Source organism: Lethenteron reissneri, chromosome 20 (genome assembly GCF_015708825.2).
Source record: "Lethenteron reissneri isolate LAM-NWPU_2019-01 chromosome 20, ASM1570882v1, whole genome shotgun sequence".
NCBI classification, from domain to species: domain Eukaryota; kingdom Metazoa; phylum Chordata; class Hyperoartia; order Petromyzontiformes; family Petromyzontidae; genus Lethenteron; species Lethenteron reissneri.
In genome coordinates, this window is record NC_083798.1 from 9,069,725 (window position 1) to 9,089,768 (window position 20,044).

General features: G+C 54.7%; 1 protein-coding gene across 1 annotated transcript in view; it reads left to right on the top strand.

The window, feature by feature from the left end:
* Positions 1-19,946, top strand: part of LOC133344505 (catenin delta-2-like) — a 34,790-nt gene extending 14,844 nt beyond the window's left edge. Inside the window, exons 6-18 of the mRNA XM_061554483.1 lie at positions 5,220-5,352; positions 12,738-12,951; positions 13,397-13,577; positions 13,673-13,790; positions 13,920-14,105; positions 14,529-14,702; positions 15,027-15,177; positions 15,408-15,630; positions 15,877-15,961; positions 17,096-17,222; positions 17,353-17,505; positions 17,606-17,697; positions 17,872-19,946. Coding sequence (XP_061410467.1) covers positions 5,220-5,352; positions 12,738-12,951; positions 13,397-13,577; positions 13,673-13,790; positions 13,920-14,105; positions 14,529-14,702; positions 15,027-15,177; positions 15,408-15,630; positions 15,877-15,961; positions 17,096-17,222; positions 17,353-17,505; positions 17,606-17,697; positions 17,872-18,150 — 2,116 coding nt within the window. The 3' untranslated portion in view covers positions 18,151-19,946. The remainder of the gene's footprint in view (positions 1-5,219; positions 5,353-12,737; positions 12,952-13,396; positions 13,578-13,672; positions 13,791-13,919; positions 14,106-14,528; positions 14,703-15,026; positions 15,178-15,407; positions 15,631-15,876; positions 15,962-17,095; positions 17,223-17,352; positions 17,506-17,605; positions 17,698-17,871) is intronic.
* Positions 19,947-20,044: the final 98 nt, after the last annotated feature.

The following is a 20,044-nucleotide window of genomic DNA, read 5'->3' on the forward strand; positions in this document are numbered from 1 at the left end:
ACACATCACGTGACAGCACACACACATCACGTGACAACACATACACATCACGTGACAACACACACACATCACGTAACAACACACACACAGCACGTGACAACACGTACACATCACGTGACAACACATACACATCATGTGACAGCACATACACATCACGTGACAGCACACACACATCACGTGACAACACACACATATCACGTAACAACACACACACAGCACGTGACAACACGTACACATCACGTGACAACACATACACATCACGTGACAGCACATACACATCACGTGACAGCACACACACATCACGTGACAACACATACACATCACGTGACAAAACACACAGCACGTGACAACACACATACAGCACGTGACAACACGTACACATCACGTGACAACACATACACATTACGTGACAACACAAACATCACGTGACAGCACATACAGATCACGTGACAACACACACACACACATCACGTGACAACACATACACATCACGTGACAACACACACACATCACGTGACAACACACATCATGTGACAACACATACACATCACGTGACAACACACACACAGCACGTGACAACACACACACATCACGTGACAACACACACACATCACGTGACAACACACACATCACGTGACAACACATACACATCACGTGACAACACACACACATCACGTGACAACACACACACACACATCACGTGACAACACACACACATCACGTGGCAACACACACATCACGTGACAACACACACACATCACGTGACAACACACACATCACGTGACAGCACATACACATCACGTGACAACACACACACACATCACGTGACAGCACATACACATCACGTGACAACACACACACATCACGTGACAACACATACACATCACGTGACAACACACACACAGCACGTGACAGCACATACACATCGCGTGACAGCACATACACATCACGTGACAACACACACACATCACGTGACAACACACACACATCACGTGACAGCACATACACATCACGTGACAGCACATACACATCACGTGACAACACATACACATCACGTGACAGCACATAAACATCACGTGACAACACATACACATCACGTGACAGCACATACACATCACGTGACAACACATATATATCACGTGACAACACATACACATCACGTGACAACACACACACACATCACGTGACAGCACATACACATCACGTGACAGCACATACACATCACGTGACAACACATACACATCACGTGACAACACACACACACATCACGTGACAGCACATCCACATCACGTGACAACACATACACATCACGTGACAACACACACACACATCACGTGACAACACATACACATCACGTGACGACACATACACATCACGTGACAACACACACACATCACGTGACAACACACACACACACACATCACGTGACAACACACACACATCACGTGACAACACACACACATCACGTGACAACACATACACATCACGTGACGACACATACACAGTACGTGACAACACACACACATCACGTGACAACACACACACACACATCACGTGACAACACACACACATCACATGACAACAAACACATCACGTGACAACACATACATATCACGTGACAACACACACACATCACGTGACAACACACACATATCACGTGACAACACACACACATCACGTGACAACACACACATCACGTGACAACACTTACACATCACGTGACAACACACACATATCACGTGACAACACACACACACATCACGTGACAACACACACATCACGTGACAGCACATACACATCACGTGACAACACACACACATCACGTGACAACACACACACACATCACGCGACAGCACATACACATCACGTGACAGCACGTACACATCACGTGACAACACACACACATCACGTGACAACACACACACACATCACGTGACAACACACACACATCACGTGACAACACACACACACACATCACGTGACAATACATACACATCACGTGACGACACATACACAGTACGTGACAACACACACACATCACGTGACAACACACACACACACATCACGTGACAACACACACACATCACATGACAACAAACACATCACGTGACAACACATACACATCACGTGACAACACACACACATCACGTGACAACACACACATATCACGTGACAACACACACACATCACGTGACAACACACACATCACGTGACAACACTTACACATCACGTGACAACACACATATATCACATGACAACACACACACATCACGTGACAACACACACACATCACGTGACATCACATACACATCACGTGACAACACACACACATCACGTGACAACACACACACACATCACGCGACAGCACATACACATCACGTGACAGCACGTACACATCACGTGACAACATACACACATCACGTGACAACACATACACATCACGTGACAACACATACACATCACGTGACAACACATACACAGCACGTGACAACACACACACAGCACGTGACAGCACATACACATCACTTGACAACACACACACACATCACGTGACAACACACACACATCACGTGACAACACACACACAGCACGTGACAACACACACAGCACGTGACAACACGTACACATCACGTGACAACACACACACATCACGTGACAACACATACACATCACGTGACAACACACACAGCACGTGACAACACACACACAGCACGTGACAGCACATACACATCACTTGACAACACACACACATCACGTGACAACACATACACATCACGTGACAACACACACAGCACGTGACAACACACACACAGCACGTGACAGCACATACACATCACTTGACAACACACACACGCATCACGTGACAACACACACACATCACGTGACAACACACACACAGCACGTGACAACACACACAGCACGTGACAACACATACACATCACGTGAGAACACACACACAGCACGTGACAACACATACACATCACGTGACAACACATACACATCAAGTGACAGCACACACACATCACGTGACAACACATACACATCACGTGACAACACACACACACAGCACGTGACAACACACACACACAGCACGTGACAACACATACACATCACGTGACAGCACATACACATCACATGACAACACATACATATCACGTGACAACACACAAACATAACGTGACAGCACATACACATCACGTGACAACACACACATCACGTGACAACACTTACACATCACGTGACAACACACACATATCACGTGACAACACACACACACATCACGTGACAACACACACATCACGTGACAGCACATACACATCACGTGACAACACACACACATCACGTGACAACACACACACACATCACGCGACAGCACATACACATCACGTGACAGCACGTACACATCACGTGACAACACACACATCACGTGACAACACACACACACATCACGTGACAACACACACACATCACGTGACAACACACACACACACATCACGTGACAACACATACACATCACGTGACGACACATACACAGTACGTGACAACACACACACATCACGTGACAACACACACACACACATCACGTGACAACACACACACATCACATGACAACAAACACATCACGTGACAACACATACACATCACGTGACAACACACACACATCACGTGACAACACACACATATCACGTGACAACACACACACATCACGTGACAACACACACATCACGTGACAACACTTACACATCACGTGACAACACACATATATCACATGACAACACACACACATCACGTGACAACACACACACATCACGTGACATCACATACACATCACGTGACAACACACACACATCACGTGACAACACACACACACATCACGCGACAGCACATACACATCACGTGACAGCACGTACACATCACGTGACAACATACACACATCACGTGACAACACATACACATCACGTGACAACACATACACATCACGTGACAACACATACACAGCACGTGACAACACACACACAGCACGTGACAGCACATACACATCACTTGACAACACACACACACACATCACGTGACAACACACACACATCACGTGACAACACACACACAGCACGTGACAACACACACAGCACGTGACAACACGTACACATCACGTGACAACACACACACATCACGTGACAACACATACACATCACGTGACAACACACACAGCACGTGACAACACACACACAGCACGTGACAGCACATACACATCACTTGACAACACACACACATCACGTGACAACACATACACATCACGTGACAACACACACAGCACGTGACAACACACACACAGCACGTGACAGCACATACACATCACTTGACAACACACACACGCATCACGTGACAACACACACACATCACGTGACAACACACACACAGCACGTGACAACACACACAGCACGTGACAACACATACACATCACGTGAGAACACACACACAGCACGTGACAACACATACACATCACGTGACAACACATACACATCAAGTGACAGCACACACACATCACGTGACAACACATACACATCACGTGACAACACACACACACAGCACGTGACAACACACACACACAGCACGTGACAACACATACACATCACGTGACAGCACATACACATCACATGACAACACATACATATCACGTGACAACACACAAACATAACGTGACAGCACATACACATCACGTGACAACACATACATATCACGTGGCAACACATACACATCACGTGACAACACACACACATCACGTGACAACACATACACATCACGTGACAGCACACACACATCACGTGACAACACACACACATCACGTGACAGCACACACACATCACGTGACAACACACACACACACATCACGTGACAACACATACACATCACGTGACAACACATACACATCACGTGACAACACACACATCACGTGACAACACATACACAGCACGTGACAACACCCCACCACGCTGTCAAGCCCCAATGGTTTAAAATGCGTGGCGGCCCTCGCTCACGCTGATGATGTCTTATCGGCGAAAGTTGCTCCCCTCTGTAAATGAGTGAAGTTCCCCGGTGTATGTCGTGTCCTTGTGTTGTGTATTCATTGTGTCTATGTGATGTACGCACAGGACAGCTCTCGACCTTGCGGTGCCCCTCTGCCAGTTCCCGACAGAGTTGTGCCCTCCGTGCGAGCGCAGGGAGTTCGCGTGGCGGGACCCGGACCTCCCCGAGGTCATTCAGATGCTGCAGCACGAGTTTCCCTCCGTGCAGGCGAACGCCGCCGCGTACCTGCAGCACGTGTGCTTTGGGGATGACTTAGTCAAGGCCCAGGTGAGTCCTGGAGGGTGCGGGTGACCCGGTGGTGGCCCTGTTGGCGGGCTGACACGCGTGCGTCAGGCGGAGTTGATCGCAAGGTGAAGAGCGTCTCTGGAGTCGTGATATGGGGGGCGTCTGAGACTGAAGAGTCGATCTCTGGGGTTCGGCGAGCAGTTGGGGAAGGAGAATGTCTCTAGGGTGGGATAGTGGGTTTATGGGATTGAACAGGGGGTCTCTAGGGTGGGATAGTGGGTTTATGGGATTGAACAGGGGGTCTCTAGGGTGGGATAGTGGGTTTATGGGATTGAACAGGGGGTCTCTAGGGTGGGATAGTGGGTTTATGGGATTGAACAGCGGGTTTCTAGGGTGGGATAGTGGGTTTATGGGATTGAACAAGGGGTCTCTAGGGTGAGATAGTGGGTTTATGGGATTGAACAGGGGGTCTCTAGGGTGGGATAGTGGGTTTATGGGATTGAACAGGGGGTCTCTAGGGTGGGATAGTGGGTTTATGGGATTGAACAGGGGGTTTCTAGGGTGGGATAGTTGGTTTATGGGATTGAACAAGGGGTCTCTAGGGTGGGATAGTGGGTTTATGGGATTGAACAGGGGGTCTCTATGGTGGGATAGTGGGTTTATGGGATTGAACAGGGGGTCTCTAGGGTGGGATAGTGGGTTTATGGGATTGAACAGGGGGTTTCTAGGGTGGGATAGTGGGTTTATGTGATTGAACAGGGGGTCTCTAGGGTGGGATAGTGGGTTTATGGGATTGAACAGGGGGTCTCTAGGGTGGGATAGTGGGTTTATGGGATTGAACAGGGGGTTTCTAGGGTGGGATAGTGGGTTTATGGGATTGAACAAGGGGTCTCTAGGGTTGGATAGTGGGTTTATGGGATTGAACAGGGGGTTTCTAGGGTGGGATAGTGGGTTTATGGGATTGAACAGGGGTCTCTAGGGTAGGATAGTGGGTTTATGGGATTGAACAGCGGGTCTCTAGGGTGGGATAGTGGGTTTATGGGATTGAACAGCGGGTCTTTAGGGTGGGATAGTGGATTTATGGGATTGAACAGGGGGTATTTAGGGTGGGATAGTGGGTTTATGGGATTGAACAGGGGGTCTTTAGGGTGGGATAGTGGATTTATGGGTTTGAGCAGGGGGTCTCTAGGGTGGGATAGTGGGTTTATGGGATTGAACAGGGGGTCTCTAGGGTGGGATAGTGGGTGTATGGGATTGAACAGGGGGTCTCTAGGGTGGGATAGTGGGTTTATGGGATTGAGCAGGGGGTCTCTAGGGTGGGATAGTGGGTTTGTGGGATTGAGCAGCGGGTCTCTATGGTGGGATAGTGGGTTTATGGGATTGAGCAGGGGGTCTCTAGGGTGGGATAGTGGGTTTATGGGATTGAACAGGGGGTCTCTAGGGTGGGATAGTGGGTTTATGGGGGGATTGAACAGGGGGTCTCTAGGGTGGGATAGTGGGTTTATGGGATTGAACAGGGGGTCTCTAGGGTGGGATAGTGGGTTTATGGGATTGAACAGGGGGTTTCTAGGGTGGGATAGTGGGTTTATGGGATTGAACAAGGGGTCTCTAGGGTGAGATAGTGGGTTTATGGGATTGAACAGGGGGTCTCTAGGGTGGGATAGTGGGTTTATGGGATTGAACAGGGGGTCTCTAGGGTGGGATAGTGGGTTTATGGGATTGAACAAGGGGTGTCTAGGGTGGGATAGTGGGTTTATGGGATTGAACAAGGGGTCTCTAGGGTGGGATAGTGGGTTTATGGGATTGAACAGGGGGTCTCTATGGTGGGATAGTGGGTTTATGGGATTGAACAGGGGGTCTCTAGGGTGGGATAGTGGGTTTATGGGATTGAACAGGGGGTTTCTAGGGTGGGATAGTGGGTTTATGGGATTGAACAGGGGGTCTCTAGGGTGGGATAGTGGGTTTATGGGATTGAACAAGGGGTCTCTAGGGTGGGATAGTGGGTTTATGGGATTGAACAGGGGGTTTCTAGGGTGGGATAGTGGGTTTATGGGATTGAACAAAGGGTCTCTAGGGTTGGATAGTGGGTTTATGGGATTGAACAGGGGGTTTCTAGGGTGGGATAGTGGGTTTATGGGATTGAACAGGGGTCTCTAGGGTAGGATAGTGGGTTTATGGGATTGAACAGCGGGTCTCTAGGGTGGGATAGTGGGTTTATGGGATTGAACAGCGGGTCTTTAGGGTGGGATAGTGGATTTATGGGATTGAACAGGGGGTATTTAGGGTGGGATAGTGGGTTTATGGGATTGAACAGGGGGTCTTTAGGGTGGGATAGTGGATTTATGGGTTTGAGCAGGGGGTCTCTAGGGTGGGATAGTGGGTTTATGGGATTGAACAGGGGGTCTCTAGGGTGGGATAGTGGGTGTATGGGATTGAACAGGGGGTCTCTAGGGTGGGATAGTGGGTTTATGAGATTGAGCAGGGGGTCTCTAGGGTGGGATAGTGGGTTTGTGGGATTGAGCAGCGGGTCTCTAGGGTGGGATAGTGGGTTTATGGGATTGAGCAGGGGGTCTCTAGGGTGGGATAGTGGGTTTATGGGATTGAGCAGGGGGTCTTTAGGGTTGGATAGTGGGTTTATGGGATTGAGCAGGGGGTCTTTAGGGTTGGATAGTGGGTTTATGGGATTGAACAGCGGGTCTCTAGGGTTGGATAGTGGATTTATGGGATTGAGCAGCGGGTCTCTAGGGTGGGATAGTGGGTTTATGGGATTGAGCAGGGGGTCTCAAGGGTGGGATAGTGGGTTTATGGGATTGAACAGGGGGTCTTTAGGGTTGGATAGTGGGTTTATGGGATTGAACAGCGGGTCTCTAGGGTTGGATAGTGGGTTTATGGGATTGAGCAGCGGGTCTCTAGGGTGGGATAGTGGGTTTATGGGATTGAGCAGGGGGTCTCAAGGGTGGGATAGTGGGTTTATGGGATTGAGCAGGGGGTCTCTAGGGTGGGATAGTGGGTTTATGGGATTGAGCAGCGGGTCTCTAGGGTGGGATAGTGGGTTTATGGGATTGAGCAGGGGGTCTCAAGGGTGGGATAGTGGGTTTATGGGATTGAGCAGGGGGTCTCTAGGGTGGGATAGTGGGTTTATGGGATTGAACAGCGGGTCTCTAGGGTTGGATAGTGGGTTTATGGGATTGAGCAGCGGGTTTCTAGGGTGGGATAGTGGGTTTATGTGATTGAGCAGGGGGTCTCAAGGGTGGGATAGTGGGTTTATGGGATTGAGCAGGGGGTCTCTAGGGTGGGATAGTGGGTTTATGGGATTGAGCAGGGGGTCTCAAGGGTGGGATAGTGGGTTTATGGGATTGAGCAGGGGGTCTCTAGGGTGGGATAGTGGGTTTATGGGATTGAGCAGGGGGTCTCTAGGGTGGGATAGTGGGTTTATGGGATTGAACAGGGGGTTTCTAGGGTGGGATAGTGGGTTTATGGGATTGAACAGGGGTCTCTAGGGTAGGATAGTGGGTTTATGGGATTGAACAGCGGGTCTCTAGGGTGGGATAGTGGGTTTATGGGATTGAACAGCGGGTCTTTAGGGTGGGATAGTGGATTTATGGGATTGAACAGGGGGTATTTAGGGTGGGATAGTGGGTTTATGGGATTGAACAGGGGGTCTTTAGGGTGGGATAGTGGATTTATGGGTTTGAGCAGGGGGTCTCTAGGGTGGGATAGTGGGTTTATGGGATTGAACAGGGGGTCTCTAGGGTGGGATAGTGGGTGTATGGGATTGAACAGGGGGTCTCTAGGGTGGGATAGTGGGTTTATGGGATTGAGCAGGGGGTCTCTAGGGTGGGATAGTGGGTTTGTGGGATTGAGCAGCGGGTCTCTAGGGTGGGATAGTGGGTTTATGGGATTGAGCAGGGGGTCTCTAGGGTGGGATAGTGGGTTTATGGGATTGAACAGGGGGTCTCTAGGGTGGGATAGTGGGTTTATGGGATTGAACAGGGGGTTTCTAGGGTGGGATAGTGGGTTTATGGGATTGAACAAGGGGTCTCTAGGGTGAGATAGTGGGTTTATGGGATTGAACAGGGGGTCTCTAGGGTGGGATAGTGGGTTTATGGGATTGAACAGGGGGTCTCTAGGGTGGGATAGTGGGTTTATGGGATTGAACAGGGGGTTTCTAGGGTGGGATAGTGGGTTTATGGGATTGAACAAGGGGTCTCTAGGGTGGGATAGTGGGTTTATGGGATTGAACAGGGGGTCTCTATGGTGGGATAGTGGGTTTATGGGATTGAACAGGGGGTCTCTAGGGTGGGATAGTGGGTTTATGGGATTGAACAGGGGGTTTCTAGGGTGGGATAGTGGGTTTATGGGATTGAACAGGGGGTCTCTAGGGTGGGATAGTGGGTTTATGGGATTGAACAGGGGGTCTCTAGGGTGGGATAGTGGGTTTATGGGATTGAACAGGGGGTTTCTAGGGTGGGATAGTGGGTTTATGGGATTGAACAAGGGGTCTCTAGGGTTGGATAGTGGGTTTAAGGGATTGAACAGGGGGTTTCTAGGGTGGGATAGTGGGTTTATGGGATTGAACAGGGGTCTCTAGGGTAGGATAGTGGGTTTATGGGATTGAACAGCGGGTCTCTAGGGTGGGATAGTGGGTTTATGGGATTGAACAGCGGGTCTTTAGGGTGGGATAGTGGATTTATGGGATTGAACAGGGGGTATTTAGGGTGGGATAGTGGGTTTATGGGATTGAACAGGGGGTCTTTAGGGTGGGATAGTGGATTTATGGGTTTGAGCAGGGGGTCTCTAGGGTGGGATAGTGGGTTTATGGGATTGAACAGGGGGTCTCTAGGGTGGGATAGTGGGTGTATGGGATTGAACAGGGGGTCTCTAGGGTGGGATAGTGGGTTTATGAGATTGAGCAGGGGGTCTCTAGGGTGGGATAGTGGGTTTGTGGGATTGAGCAGCGGGTCTCTAGGGTGGGATAGTGGGTTTATGGGATTGAGCAGGGGGTCTCTAGGGTGGGATAGTGGGTTTATGGGATTGAGCAGGGGGTCTTTAGGGTTGGATAGTGGGTTTATGGGATTGAGCAGGGGGTCTTTAGGGTTGGATAGTGGGTTTATGGGATTGAACAGCGGGTCTCTAGGGTTGGATAGTGGATTTATGGGATTGAGCAGCGGGTCTCTAGGGTGGGATAGTGGGTTTATGGGATTGAGCAGGGGGTCTCAAGGGTGGGATAGTGGGTTTATGGGATTGAACAGGGGGTCTTTAGGGTTGGATAGTGGGTTTATGGGATTGAACAGCGGGTCTCTAGGGTTGGATAGTGGGTTTATGGGATTGAGCAGCGGGTCTCTAGGGTGGGATAGTGGGTTTATGGGATTGAGCAGGGGGTCTCAAGGGTGGGATAGTGGGTTTATGGGATTGAGCAGGGGGTCTCTAGGGTGGGATAGTGGGTTTATGGGATTGAGCAGCGGGTCTCTAGGGTGGGATAGTGGGTTTATGGGATTGAGCAGGGGGTCTCAAGGGTGGGATAGTGGGTTTATGGGATTGAGCAGGGGGTCTCTAGGGTGGGATAGTGGGTTTATGGGATTGAACAGCGGGTCTCTAGGGTTGGATAGTGGGTTTATGGGATTGAGCAGCGGGTTTCTAGGGTGGGATAGTGGGTTTATGGGATTGAGCAGGGGGTCTCAAGGGTGGGATAGTGGGTTTATGGGATTGAGCAGGGGGTCTCTAGGGTGGGATAGTGGGTTTATGGGATTGAGCAGGGGGTCTCAAGGGTGGGATAGTGGGTTTATGGGATTGAGCAGGGGGTCTCTAGGGTGGGATAGTGGGTTTATGGGATTGAGCAGGGGGTCTCTAGGGTGGGATAGTGGGTTTATGGGATTGAGCAGGGGGTCTCTAGGGTGGGATAGTTGGTTTATGAGATTGAACAGCGGGTCTCTAGGGTTGGATAGTGGGTTTATGGGATTGAGCAGCGGGTTTCTAGGGTGGGATAGTGGGTTTATGGGATTGAGCAGGGGGTCTCAAGGGTGGGATAGTGGGTTTATGGGATTGAGCAGCGGGTCTCTAGGGTGGGATAGTGGGTTTATGGGATTGAGCAGGGGGTCTCAAGGGTGGGATAGTGGGTTTATGGGATTGAGCAGGGGGTCTCTAGGGTGGGATAGTGGATTTATGGGATTGAGCAGCGGGTCTCTAGGATTGGATAGTGGATTTATGGGATTGAGCAGCGGGTCTCTAGGGTGGGATAGTGGGTTTATGGGATTGAGCAGGGGGTCTCAAGGGTGGGATAGTGGGTTTATGGGATTGAGCAGGGGGTCTCTAGGGTGGGATAGTGGGTTTATGGGATTGAGCAGCGGGTCTCTAGGATTGGATAGTGGATTTATGGGATTGAGCAGCGGGTCTCTAGGGTGGGATAGTGGGTTTATGGGATTGAGCAGGGGGTCTCAAGGGTGGGATAGTGGGTTTATGGGATTGAGCAGGGGGTCTCTAGGGTGGGATAGTGGGTTTATGGGATTGAGCAGGGGGTCTCAAGGGTGGGATAGTGGGTTTATGGGATTGAGCAGGGGGTCTTTAGGGTTGGATAGTGAGTTTATGGGATTGAACAGGGGGTCTCTAGGGTGGGATAGTGGGTTTATGGGATTGAGCAGGGGGTCTTTAGAGTTGGATAGTGGGTTTATGGGATTGAGCAGGGGGTCTTTAGGGTTGGATAGTGGGTTTATGGGATTGAACAGGGGGTCTCTAGGGTGGGATAGTGGGTTTATGGGATTGAGCAGGGGGTCTTTAGGGTTGGATAGTGGGTTTATGGGATTGAACAGGGGGTCTCTAGGGTGGGATAGTGGGTTTATGGGATTGAACAGGGGGTCTCTAGGGTGGGATAGTGGGTTTATGGGATTGAACAGGGGGTCTCTAGGGTGGGATAGTGGGTTTATGGGATTGAACAGGGGGTCTCTAGGGTGGGATAGTGGGTTTATGGGATTGAACAGGGGGTCTCTAGGGTTGGGGCAGAGGTCTATTGAGTTGAAAGAGTTGTGATGCCGGGCGGAGATGGAGACACGTGGTGGTGGTGGTGGTCCCGCTGTCTCGGATGGCTGTTCCCAAGTAGCGATAAACGGCATGGCGAGAGCATGGTGCGGGTGTGAACGCGTGAATCGCTGCTCACAGCAGCGTTGAGCCGAGACGCCTCCGTGTTCCGCATGCTTATTTGTGGCTCGGCTAGGGAGAGCGTCGTGCTGGCTTCCGTCAGTCTCATCTCGGTGTCACGAACAACAGCACTCTTAGCATATCCGGGAACAGCCTCAAGGAACTCGGTAACCGTTGAGCAGAGTTCCGGGAAGACGCCGTCGTGTGGATACGTTGCCAGGGTTTTGTGCCCGCGTACCCCGTGTAGGCAACTCACCTGAGCTCGCTCGGGCTCACCTGAGCTCACCCGCGCGCAGGTGCGTCGCCTGGGCGGGGTGCCGCTGCTCGTGGAGCTGCTGGATCACCGCGTGGCCGAGGTTCATCGTGGGGCCTGCGGGGCCCTGCGCAACCTCGTGTACGGCCGCGCCAACGACGACAACAAAGTGGCGGCACGCAGCTGCATGGGCATCCCGGCCCTGGTGCGGCTCCTGCGCAAGTCTGCCGATCCCGAGACGCGAGAGCTCGTCACGGGTACGTTCTCGTCCTCATTACCGCGTCCCACAGAGCTGCTGGTGATTGACAGCGGAGATGAATCTCACCGCATCCACCTCGTGCGCCTTGGTCACTCGCACCGCGCAAGTGTGGAGCTGATAAGAGTGTGGAGCCCTGGGAAAGTTATGCCGGTTATCTTTTCGATCCGCGTGTATGTTCATGACATTTCGGTTGGGTTTATTTTCCGATTTCTATTGCTTCATTGCTGTGACTTTGTTTTTACGTTGTTGCTTTTGTCATTTTGGTGACCCCGGCTCACTCTTGCAATTGAGACTCATCCTGGTCTCTCGAGCTCTCACCCCGTTGCACAAAATAAACTTGTGAGCAATCCACCGAGGGACGCGCACCAGCGCACCACACACTGGTCGAGCGTGCCCGTAGCGAGAGGGAGACGCCGGACTGAGCCGTCCTGCTCGTCCCACAGGGGTGCTGTGGAACCTGTCCTCGTGCGACTCGCTCAAGATGCCCATCATCCAGGACGCGCTGGCGGCGCTCACACACCTCGTGCTGATGCCACAGCTGCCGGGTTCGGGCCCCGTGCTGCACGACCTGACGGACGCGGGCCCTGCGGGACACACGCTCACCAACACCACGGGCTGCCTCCGGTAACGGCCGCCGCGGGCACCGGGTGCGATTGACGCCGGACGCAGGAGCGCGGTCGTCTTGGCGCAGTGCCGACCCCCGCTTTCCCGTGTCGCAGGAACGTGAGCTCGGCGGGCGAGGACGCGCGCAAGCGAATGCGGGAGTGCGAGGGGCTGGTGGAGGCGCTGCTCGGCATTATCCGCTCCGCGCTTGGCACCAGCGGCGTTAACAGCAAGGTGAGCGCCGCGGCCGGCGCGACCCGCGCAATCGGGGATCCACGCCCGCGTGGGGGGGTAGGGGGCTGTGGCGGGGCTCCGAGGCTCGCGCCCTCACCCAGACCGGGCGTGCCGTGCGCGCGCGCGCAGGTGGTGGAGAACGCGGTGTGCGTGCTGCGCAACCTCTCGTACCGCCTGGAGGCGGAGACTCGGCAGGGCCGCCAGACGCGCGGCGAGGACGAGCGCGGCTCCACGCCGGGTGGACGCGGCGCCGCCTCCAAAGACGACTCCAGCTGCTGGGGCCGGCGGCGCAGGAAAAAACAGCCCGACGCCGAGGTATGGCTGCCACTCGCGGGCGGCCCCAACACGAACACGGGTTGCGTGCCCCGAGTCTGTGCTTGCGTGCGTGTGCCTGCGTGTGCCTGCGTGTGCCTGCGTAAAGCGAGCTCGGCGCTCTCGTGTAACCGAGTACATCCAGATCCAGGCAAATCGTTTCTGAGTCTCGAGACTTTTCCAGCAAGGCCCTGCATGAGGATGTGTAGCCATTGTATTATTGCGCTTTCAAGCAGTTGTACTCACGCATACGAGGATATAACACTCGCACATCCACACAGACGGGCTTAGCAACACCCTGGCTGTACGGCCAGAGCCACGTCGTGATGGTCGTCGGGTCGACGCACCGCGCCGCACGGGGTACAACGCGGGTCCGTGGGAGTCCCCCCCAACCCCCCCCCCCCCGCCATTTGTTCGGTTGCGCAGTGGGACGGCGCGGGGCCCCTGCCGGACTCGGGGGAGCAGCCCCGTGGGGCCGAGCTTCTCTGGCACCCGAACGTGGCCAAGCCGTACCTGGCGCTGCTCGCCGAGTGCTCCAACCCCGACACCCTCGAGGGGTCGGCCGGCGCGCTGCAAAACCTGGCGGCCGGATCCTGGAAGGTGGGCGGCTGTCGCCGACACACAACTGTTTTATTATTGATGAATGTAGTGGTAAGCGCAACGCGCTACGATGCGAGTTCGATTCCCGATCATGGCCAACACCGGTAACAATTATCTGAACCAGTCTTGGGCCTTCCCTAGGTCGACCCGGTCTTAAATGAGTACCTGGTGCGGTGTTTCAACATCGCCTCGAGGGAGACGAAGGCGGCCGGGTGTAGTGCTGGTCCCGCTCGTGCCATGCCGGCTTTCATAGCTGCTCGCTGACCCAACAAGTTCTTAAGGCTATGCGGGGTGGGGGGGGGGGGGGGCTCTTTGTCTACGCAGTGGGCAGCGTACGTGCGCGCCGCCGTGCGCAAGGAGAAGGGGCTGCCCATCCTGGTGGAGCTGCTGCGCGTGCAGAGCGAGCGCGTCGTCTGCGCCGTGGCCACCGCCCTGCGCAACATGGCCCTGGACGCACGCAACAAGGAGCTCATCGGTGCGCATGGCCTCCACACAAACTCTCGGGAGTTTAATCAAACCAGAAAACATTTCACACAGGTGACCCCTCGTGGTGCCACCGTGCCCCCCCTGCTCCACGGATCCACCACGACATTGTTCCATCCACCATGAATCTTTGGTGCGGACCGCCTGAAATATGCTGCCACTGAGTGGGTGCGTGCGTGTGCGTGCGTGCGTGTGCGTGCGTGCGTGGGTCTTCCTGTGCAGGTAAGTACGCCCTGCGGGACCTGGTGCAGCGTCTGCCGAACGCCCCGGGCCCTGTGCCGGCGGGAGAGGGAGTCGGGGCCCCCATTGCGTCGGACCCGAGTGTGGCGGCCGTGTGCTGCGCGCTGCACGAGGTGATCAGCAAGAATTTGGAGAACGCCAAGGCACTGTGCGACGCGGGCGGCATCGGTCGACTGGTGGGCATCACGCGTGGCAAGGCTGGCAGGTGCGAGCCGCGTGCCCGTGTCCCCACCGTCTGTATCCCCAGGTTCCCGTGCCCTCAAGCCATTACGTAGATCTCAATCCCCGAAGCTCGAGGCTGAGGTTTAAAGTTGAATGTCAGACGTTTTGTGCCATAAGACCTCCTCGTGCAGGCCGTTCGAGAACAAAGGCCTCGATGAGCTCGCTATGGGGGCCGCGGCGGTGCATGGCTGCTGTGCAGCGTGTGTGTGCGTGGCCGTGCGGGGAACAGGCACTCCCCGAAGGTGGTGCGTGCGGCAGCCCAGGTGCTCAACACGCTGTGGCAGTACCGTGAGCTCCGGGGCCTCTACAAGAAGGTGAGTGTCCTGCTTGTGCCCGCTGGACGCTTTGTTCCAAACGCAGGCGGCAGCGGTCCTATTAGCGCTGCCATGCAGAGGGTTCGCGGTGTTTGCGGCCGCTCGTAATTGCGAGTATAGTTTTTTGAGTTGGGCTGTGGGAATTACTCAATACGGTCCAACCTGGAAACTCGCATGTGGACATGGAGGTTGTTGTAAAGGCTTCTGTGTTCCCCAGGAACGGGACTCGTGGCTCAAGGCAGTCCCAGCGGCAAACGGCTCACGCTCGGTATTAATGGCGATCCTTGAGAGCAAGAAGCGTGTGTAGAAGCGGATGACTTTGCTCTGTGTGGTGCCATCAGCATTATCCTGTGAGATGATGTCCACTATGACGATGCTGTAGGCAGTTGTGGAGCTTTCCCTCGTCTGTTTGACTTATAACAACGCACTGATTATTTACCCAGTGTGAACACATGGAATAATGAATCTATGTATGTATTTCGCAACCGTACGTAGCCAACCGTGCTAATTGAAGGTGATGTTGGTTACCATGTGACAACCAATACCGCCCAAGACAAACTCCAATGCAGACAAAACTAAAGAACAGAAGGGGAATGCCATCGGATATCAAAGTTACATTGAAGCAAAACAAACCTACTAGGATTTGAAAGAGATCAGAAAATACTTTAACATTGGTAACAAAAATACATACAGCGAAATGCAGTATACTGACACGAATAGGCAGCAATAAACAGTGAAGAAGTCTGTTTTTCATTTGGGGAAAAAAGTAACATTGATGTCCATCAGTCTGTGGGTATTCTGGACCAAGTCCAGGCCTGGTTTCAACTCCTCAGCAGGTCGTTTTTTTTATACATTCTGCTGGGTTGCCTGGTGTGATAGTAAAGTCCTTCTTGAACACTATGAGACCATTCAGTACAGTGCAAAATAACTAGCCAAGGTTGCCGATGCACTTACACCGTGTGCCATCATGTGCTTTGTCTTCTTTGCTTGCTTCGTGAGTAATTGTGCTCGGCCTGAACCGTTCTCACGTACAACGCATGCCCAAGCTCAGACATGTGTGGAGGCCGGGTCGCTGCACTCTATGGCTCAGGCTGTGCACCACCCACACACATTCCCCCTGGCCTGTGCCGTCAGGACGGCTGGGTACAGGGCGACTTCACTCCTCCGACATCCACCTCGGACTGGGAAAAGCACAAGTCGTCCTGCGAGACCCTCTCCTCGTCCCCGGCCAACCGTCGGCACTCCCCTCTCAGCCAATCAGGTACCACCGTCATGTCTCACGCTAAGCTGCCCAAGCAGCAGTGGCCCGGTGCAACGGAGCCGTGACGCTTGGGCAGCGAGGGAACTCAGGATCAAGCGCCTGAGCTGCGTTTCGCTGTCCGTGTTCCCAGTGGGCAGCGTGGGGTCTCCGCGAGAGGTGTTCCGAGCCACGGATGAGCGCAGGCCGCAAGCCGAGGGCGAGAAGCGGCGCAGCGTCTCCACGTCGCGCTGCCCACCCCCGGGCCGCCCCGAGCAGCCGGCCCCGCAGGAGGAGCCACGCGGAGGTACGCGGCATCACCGCCTCGCCCGTCGCGCCCGACCCAGCCGTACCCCACCACGTCCGATGAAACGCGCGTCCCGTCTGTGCGCGTGTGTCGCCTTCAGGGCGCAGCCAGTCGGCGTCCCGCATTCAGACCGTGGGCCCCTACCGCGCATACTCCATCCCCGCACCCGAGGAGGCTCCCCGGCACACGCAGGCGAGTGTGGCGTCGCGCGGCACCGCGCGGCCAATCGTCCTCGATGGCGGAGTCCTTCTCGGGATATTCTGAGTGGGAGCGTGATTGCTTTTTTGCCACCGTTTGGGTAATTTTCTCTCTGCGCCGTCGTCCTAGTCTCTCACGAAGCACGTCTGTGGTGTTTGCCCGGCCCAGTCGGCACCGGGAGAGCCGGCGGACCGAGATCGCACGACCCCGCGCGGCCCGGGAGGCTCCCCGCAGCGCTACCACGTGACCCTGGGCGTCGCCACCGCAGCCCCCAACCCGGGCGCGGGCAGGGTGCCGCGACCCGCTACCGCCCCCGATCACGCCGCCCGGCGCGACCTCAAGGCCAACGACAATTACGTAGACTTCTACTCGGCGGCGCGGCCGCCCTACAGCGTCTCCTCGTACGAGACGAGCCAGCTGCACAACTCACCCGACTCGTGGGTGTGAGCGAGGAGGCCGCCGCGCCGCCACGAGCGCCACACCGCCGCCACCCGCCACGCAGATCCCTGGCCGAGTGGGCCATCCTGCCCTACCTCGACCCCTCCTCCCGGCGACTCTGGCGAGCGCAAACTCTCCTTCCGGAGGCCGGAGCTATATTTTGACGACGGCGACGACCATGAAAGGGGTGGCCCACGCCCGCGGCGTGGCCCCGTCGACGGCGCCACCCACGCTCCTCGGCCGCCGTGCCCTGCCACGGGCGAAATCGTGGCCGCCGGTCTCATCGCTGTCCAAGACACGGCCCAAGTTGTTGTGCACATTTATTTTCCATGCCGTGTTTATGCAAATCACGCGCTCCCCCGCATGCCCCCCCACGAGTTCACACGCGCCGCCGTCTGCATGTGCACTTTGTCAACACGGACCGCCGCCGCCGCTGCTGTTTTCGCGTTACTTGAACTGCTGAAGCCAAACACGCGCCTGTAGCCGCCACGTGGCTCCCCCATCTCTCGCCACGACGCGCCAAAGCCGCTCGCCTCATCTGCATCATGAATGGATGCACGTCGGTTCATCTGAGTCTGGAAGGGAAAGGCAGAAGCCAATGTCCATCGACCCTCCGTCACTCAAGCTGGTGCCCCCGTGTATCCGTCATAAAGGGCAGATCTGTCGGGAGTTTAATCCGTCAGATGTCCAATTGACACGGAGCTAGAAGGTGACAATGCCGACACACGTGTGGCGCACTGTTTCAACTCGAGTTTCGCTCAATACTGGCATTCGATACAGGTGGTGATGTCACATCGATAAACACGGGCACTAGCTATGATCTTTCTACCGACACTGCACCACCCTCTCCTCGCATCCCTCACCCCTCTCCCCCTGAACTTCCCTCCACCCTCCCACTCTCTCTCTGTCTCCCTGCTTCTATCTCCCCTCACTTCTCTCTCGCATGCTGTCTTGCCTCTCTGCATCCTCACTCTTTCCCCCTGCTTATATCTTCTCTCGCACCTCTCTCCATGCCTGCATGTGCTCAATTCCTGCATCTCTCTCACTCTATCTTCGCCTAACTCTCCCCCACCTCCATCCCTCCCTGCATCTCTACCCCTGCCTTTCTTCACGCATCTCTCCCCTCGTCTCTCTCCCTATGCCTCTCTGCCCCCTCCCTCAGCCTGCATCTCTATACTTGCCTCTCTCTCTCCCCCCCTACCTCTGTCGCTCCATCACCCATTCTTCCTCCCGCTGTGCACCACCCTGCCCCAATCTCCCCGCTGCTCCGCTCCCCACCGCACTCAAGAGATGCCGCCTCCGCCGGCTTCTGGAGCTGCTGTTCGCGGGGGCCTCCTCCGCCTCCTCCTCCTCCTCGCCGCCCGCCCTCGCACGGGTAGCCCTGAAGGGTTTGGTGCAGAACGCCGAGCGGGGTTTTTACACAAAGCAACTGGTTACCGTCACCACACGGGGCCGCTTCGGTGGGGAGGAACCCGGCAGACTCTGCCGCGATGCCGTGGCGTGCCGCCCCTCCCCCTCCGCCAGCCGTGGTCCTGCGCTGTCGTCTTGGTGGTTTTTGTATTCGCTTCCTCGGTGCGAGGTGTCGGGTTTGCAGGGTCCCCGCGGTTCACTCGCCCACAGCGGGTGTCCGTCTCCCCCCCCCCTCTCAGCCCCCCCCCCCCCCCACTAGGGGGGTCATGCCCCGACGTGACCCCGCGTGTGGTGCCGTCGTGCGGTTTTACGTGGAGTGAGTGTTGCCGAGATGAGCTCTTGTCCGCCCATCGTCATTTTAAATAAACACTACCGTGCCGTGCCGCCCCGCGCCGAGCTCGCGATCCGAGTCGAGTGGAAGGGGAGCAGCGACCAGGGGGGAGGGGGGGTAGCGAGGGTCAAGGGCAAGGCGGAGGAACGAGGGTCAAGGGCA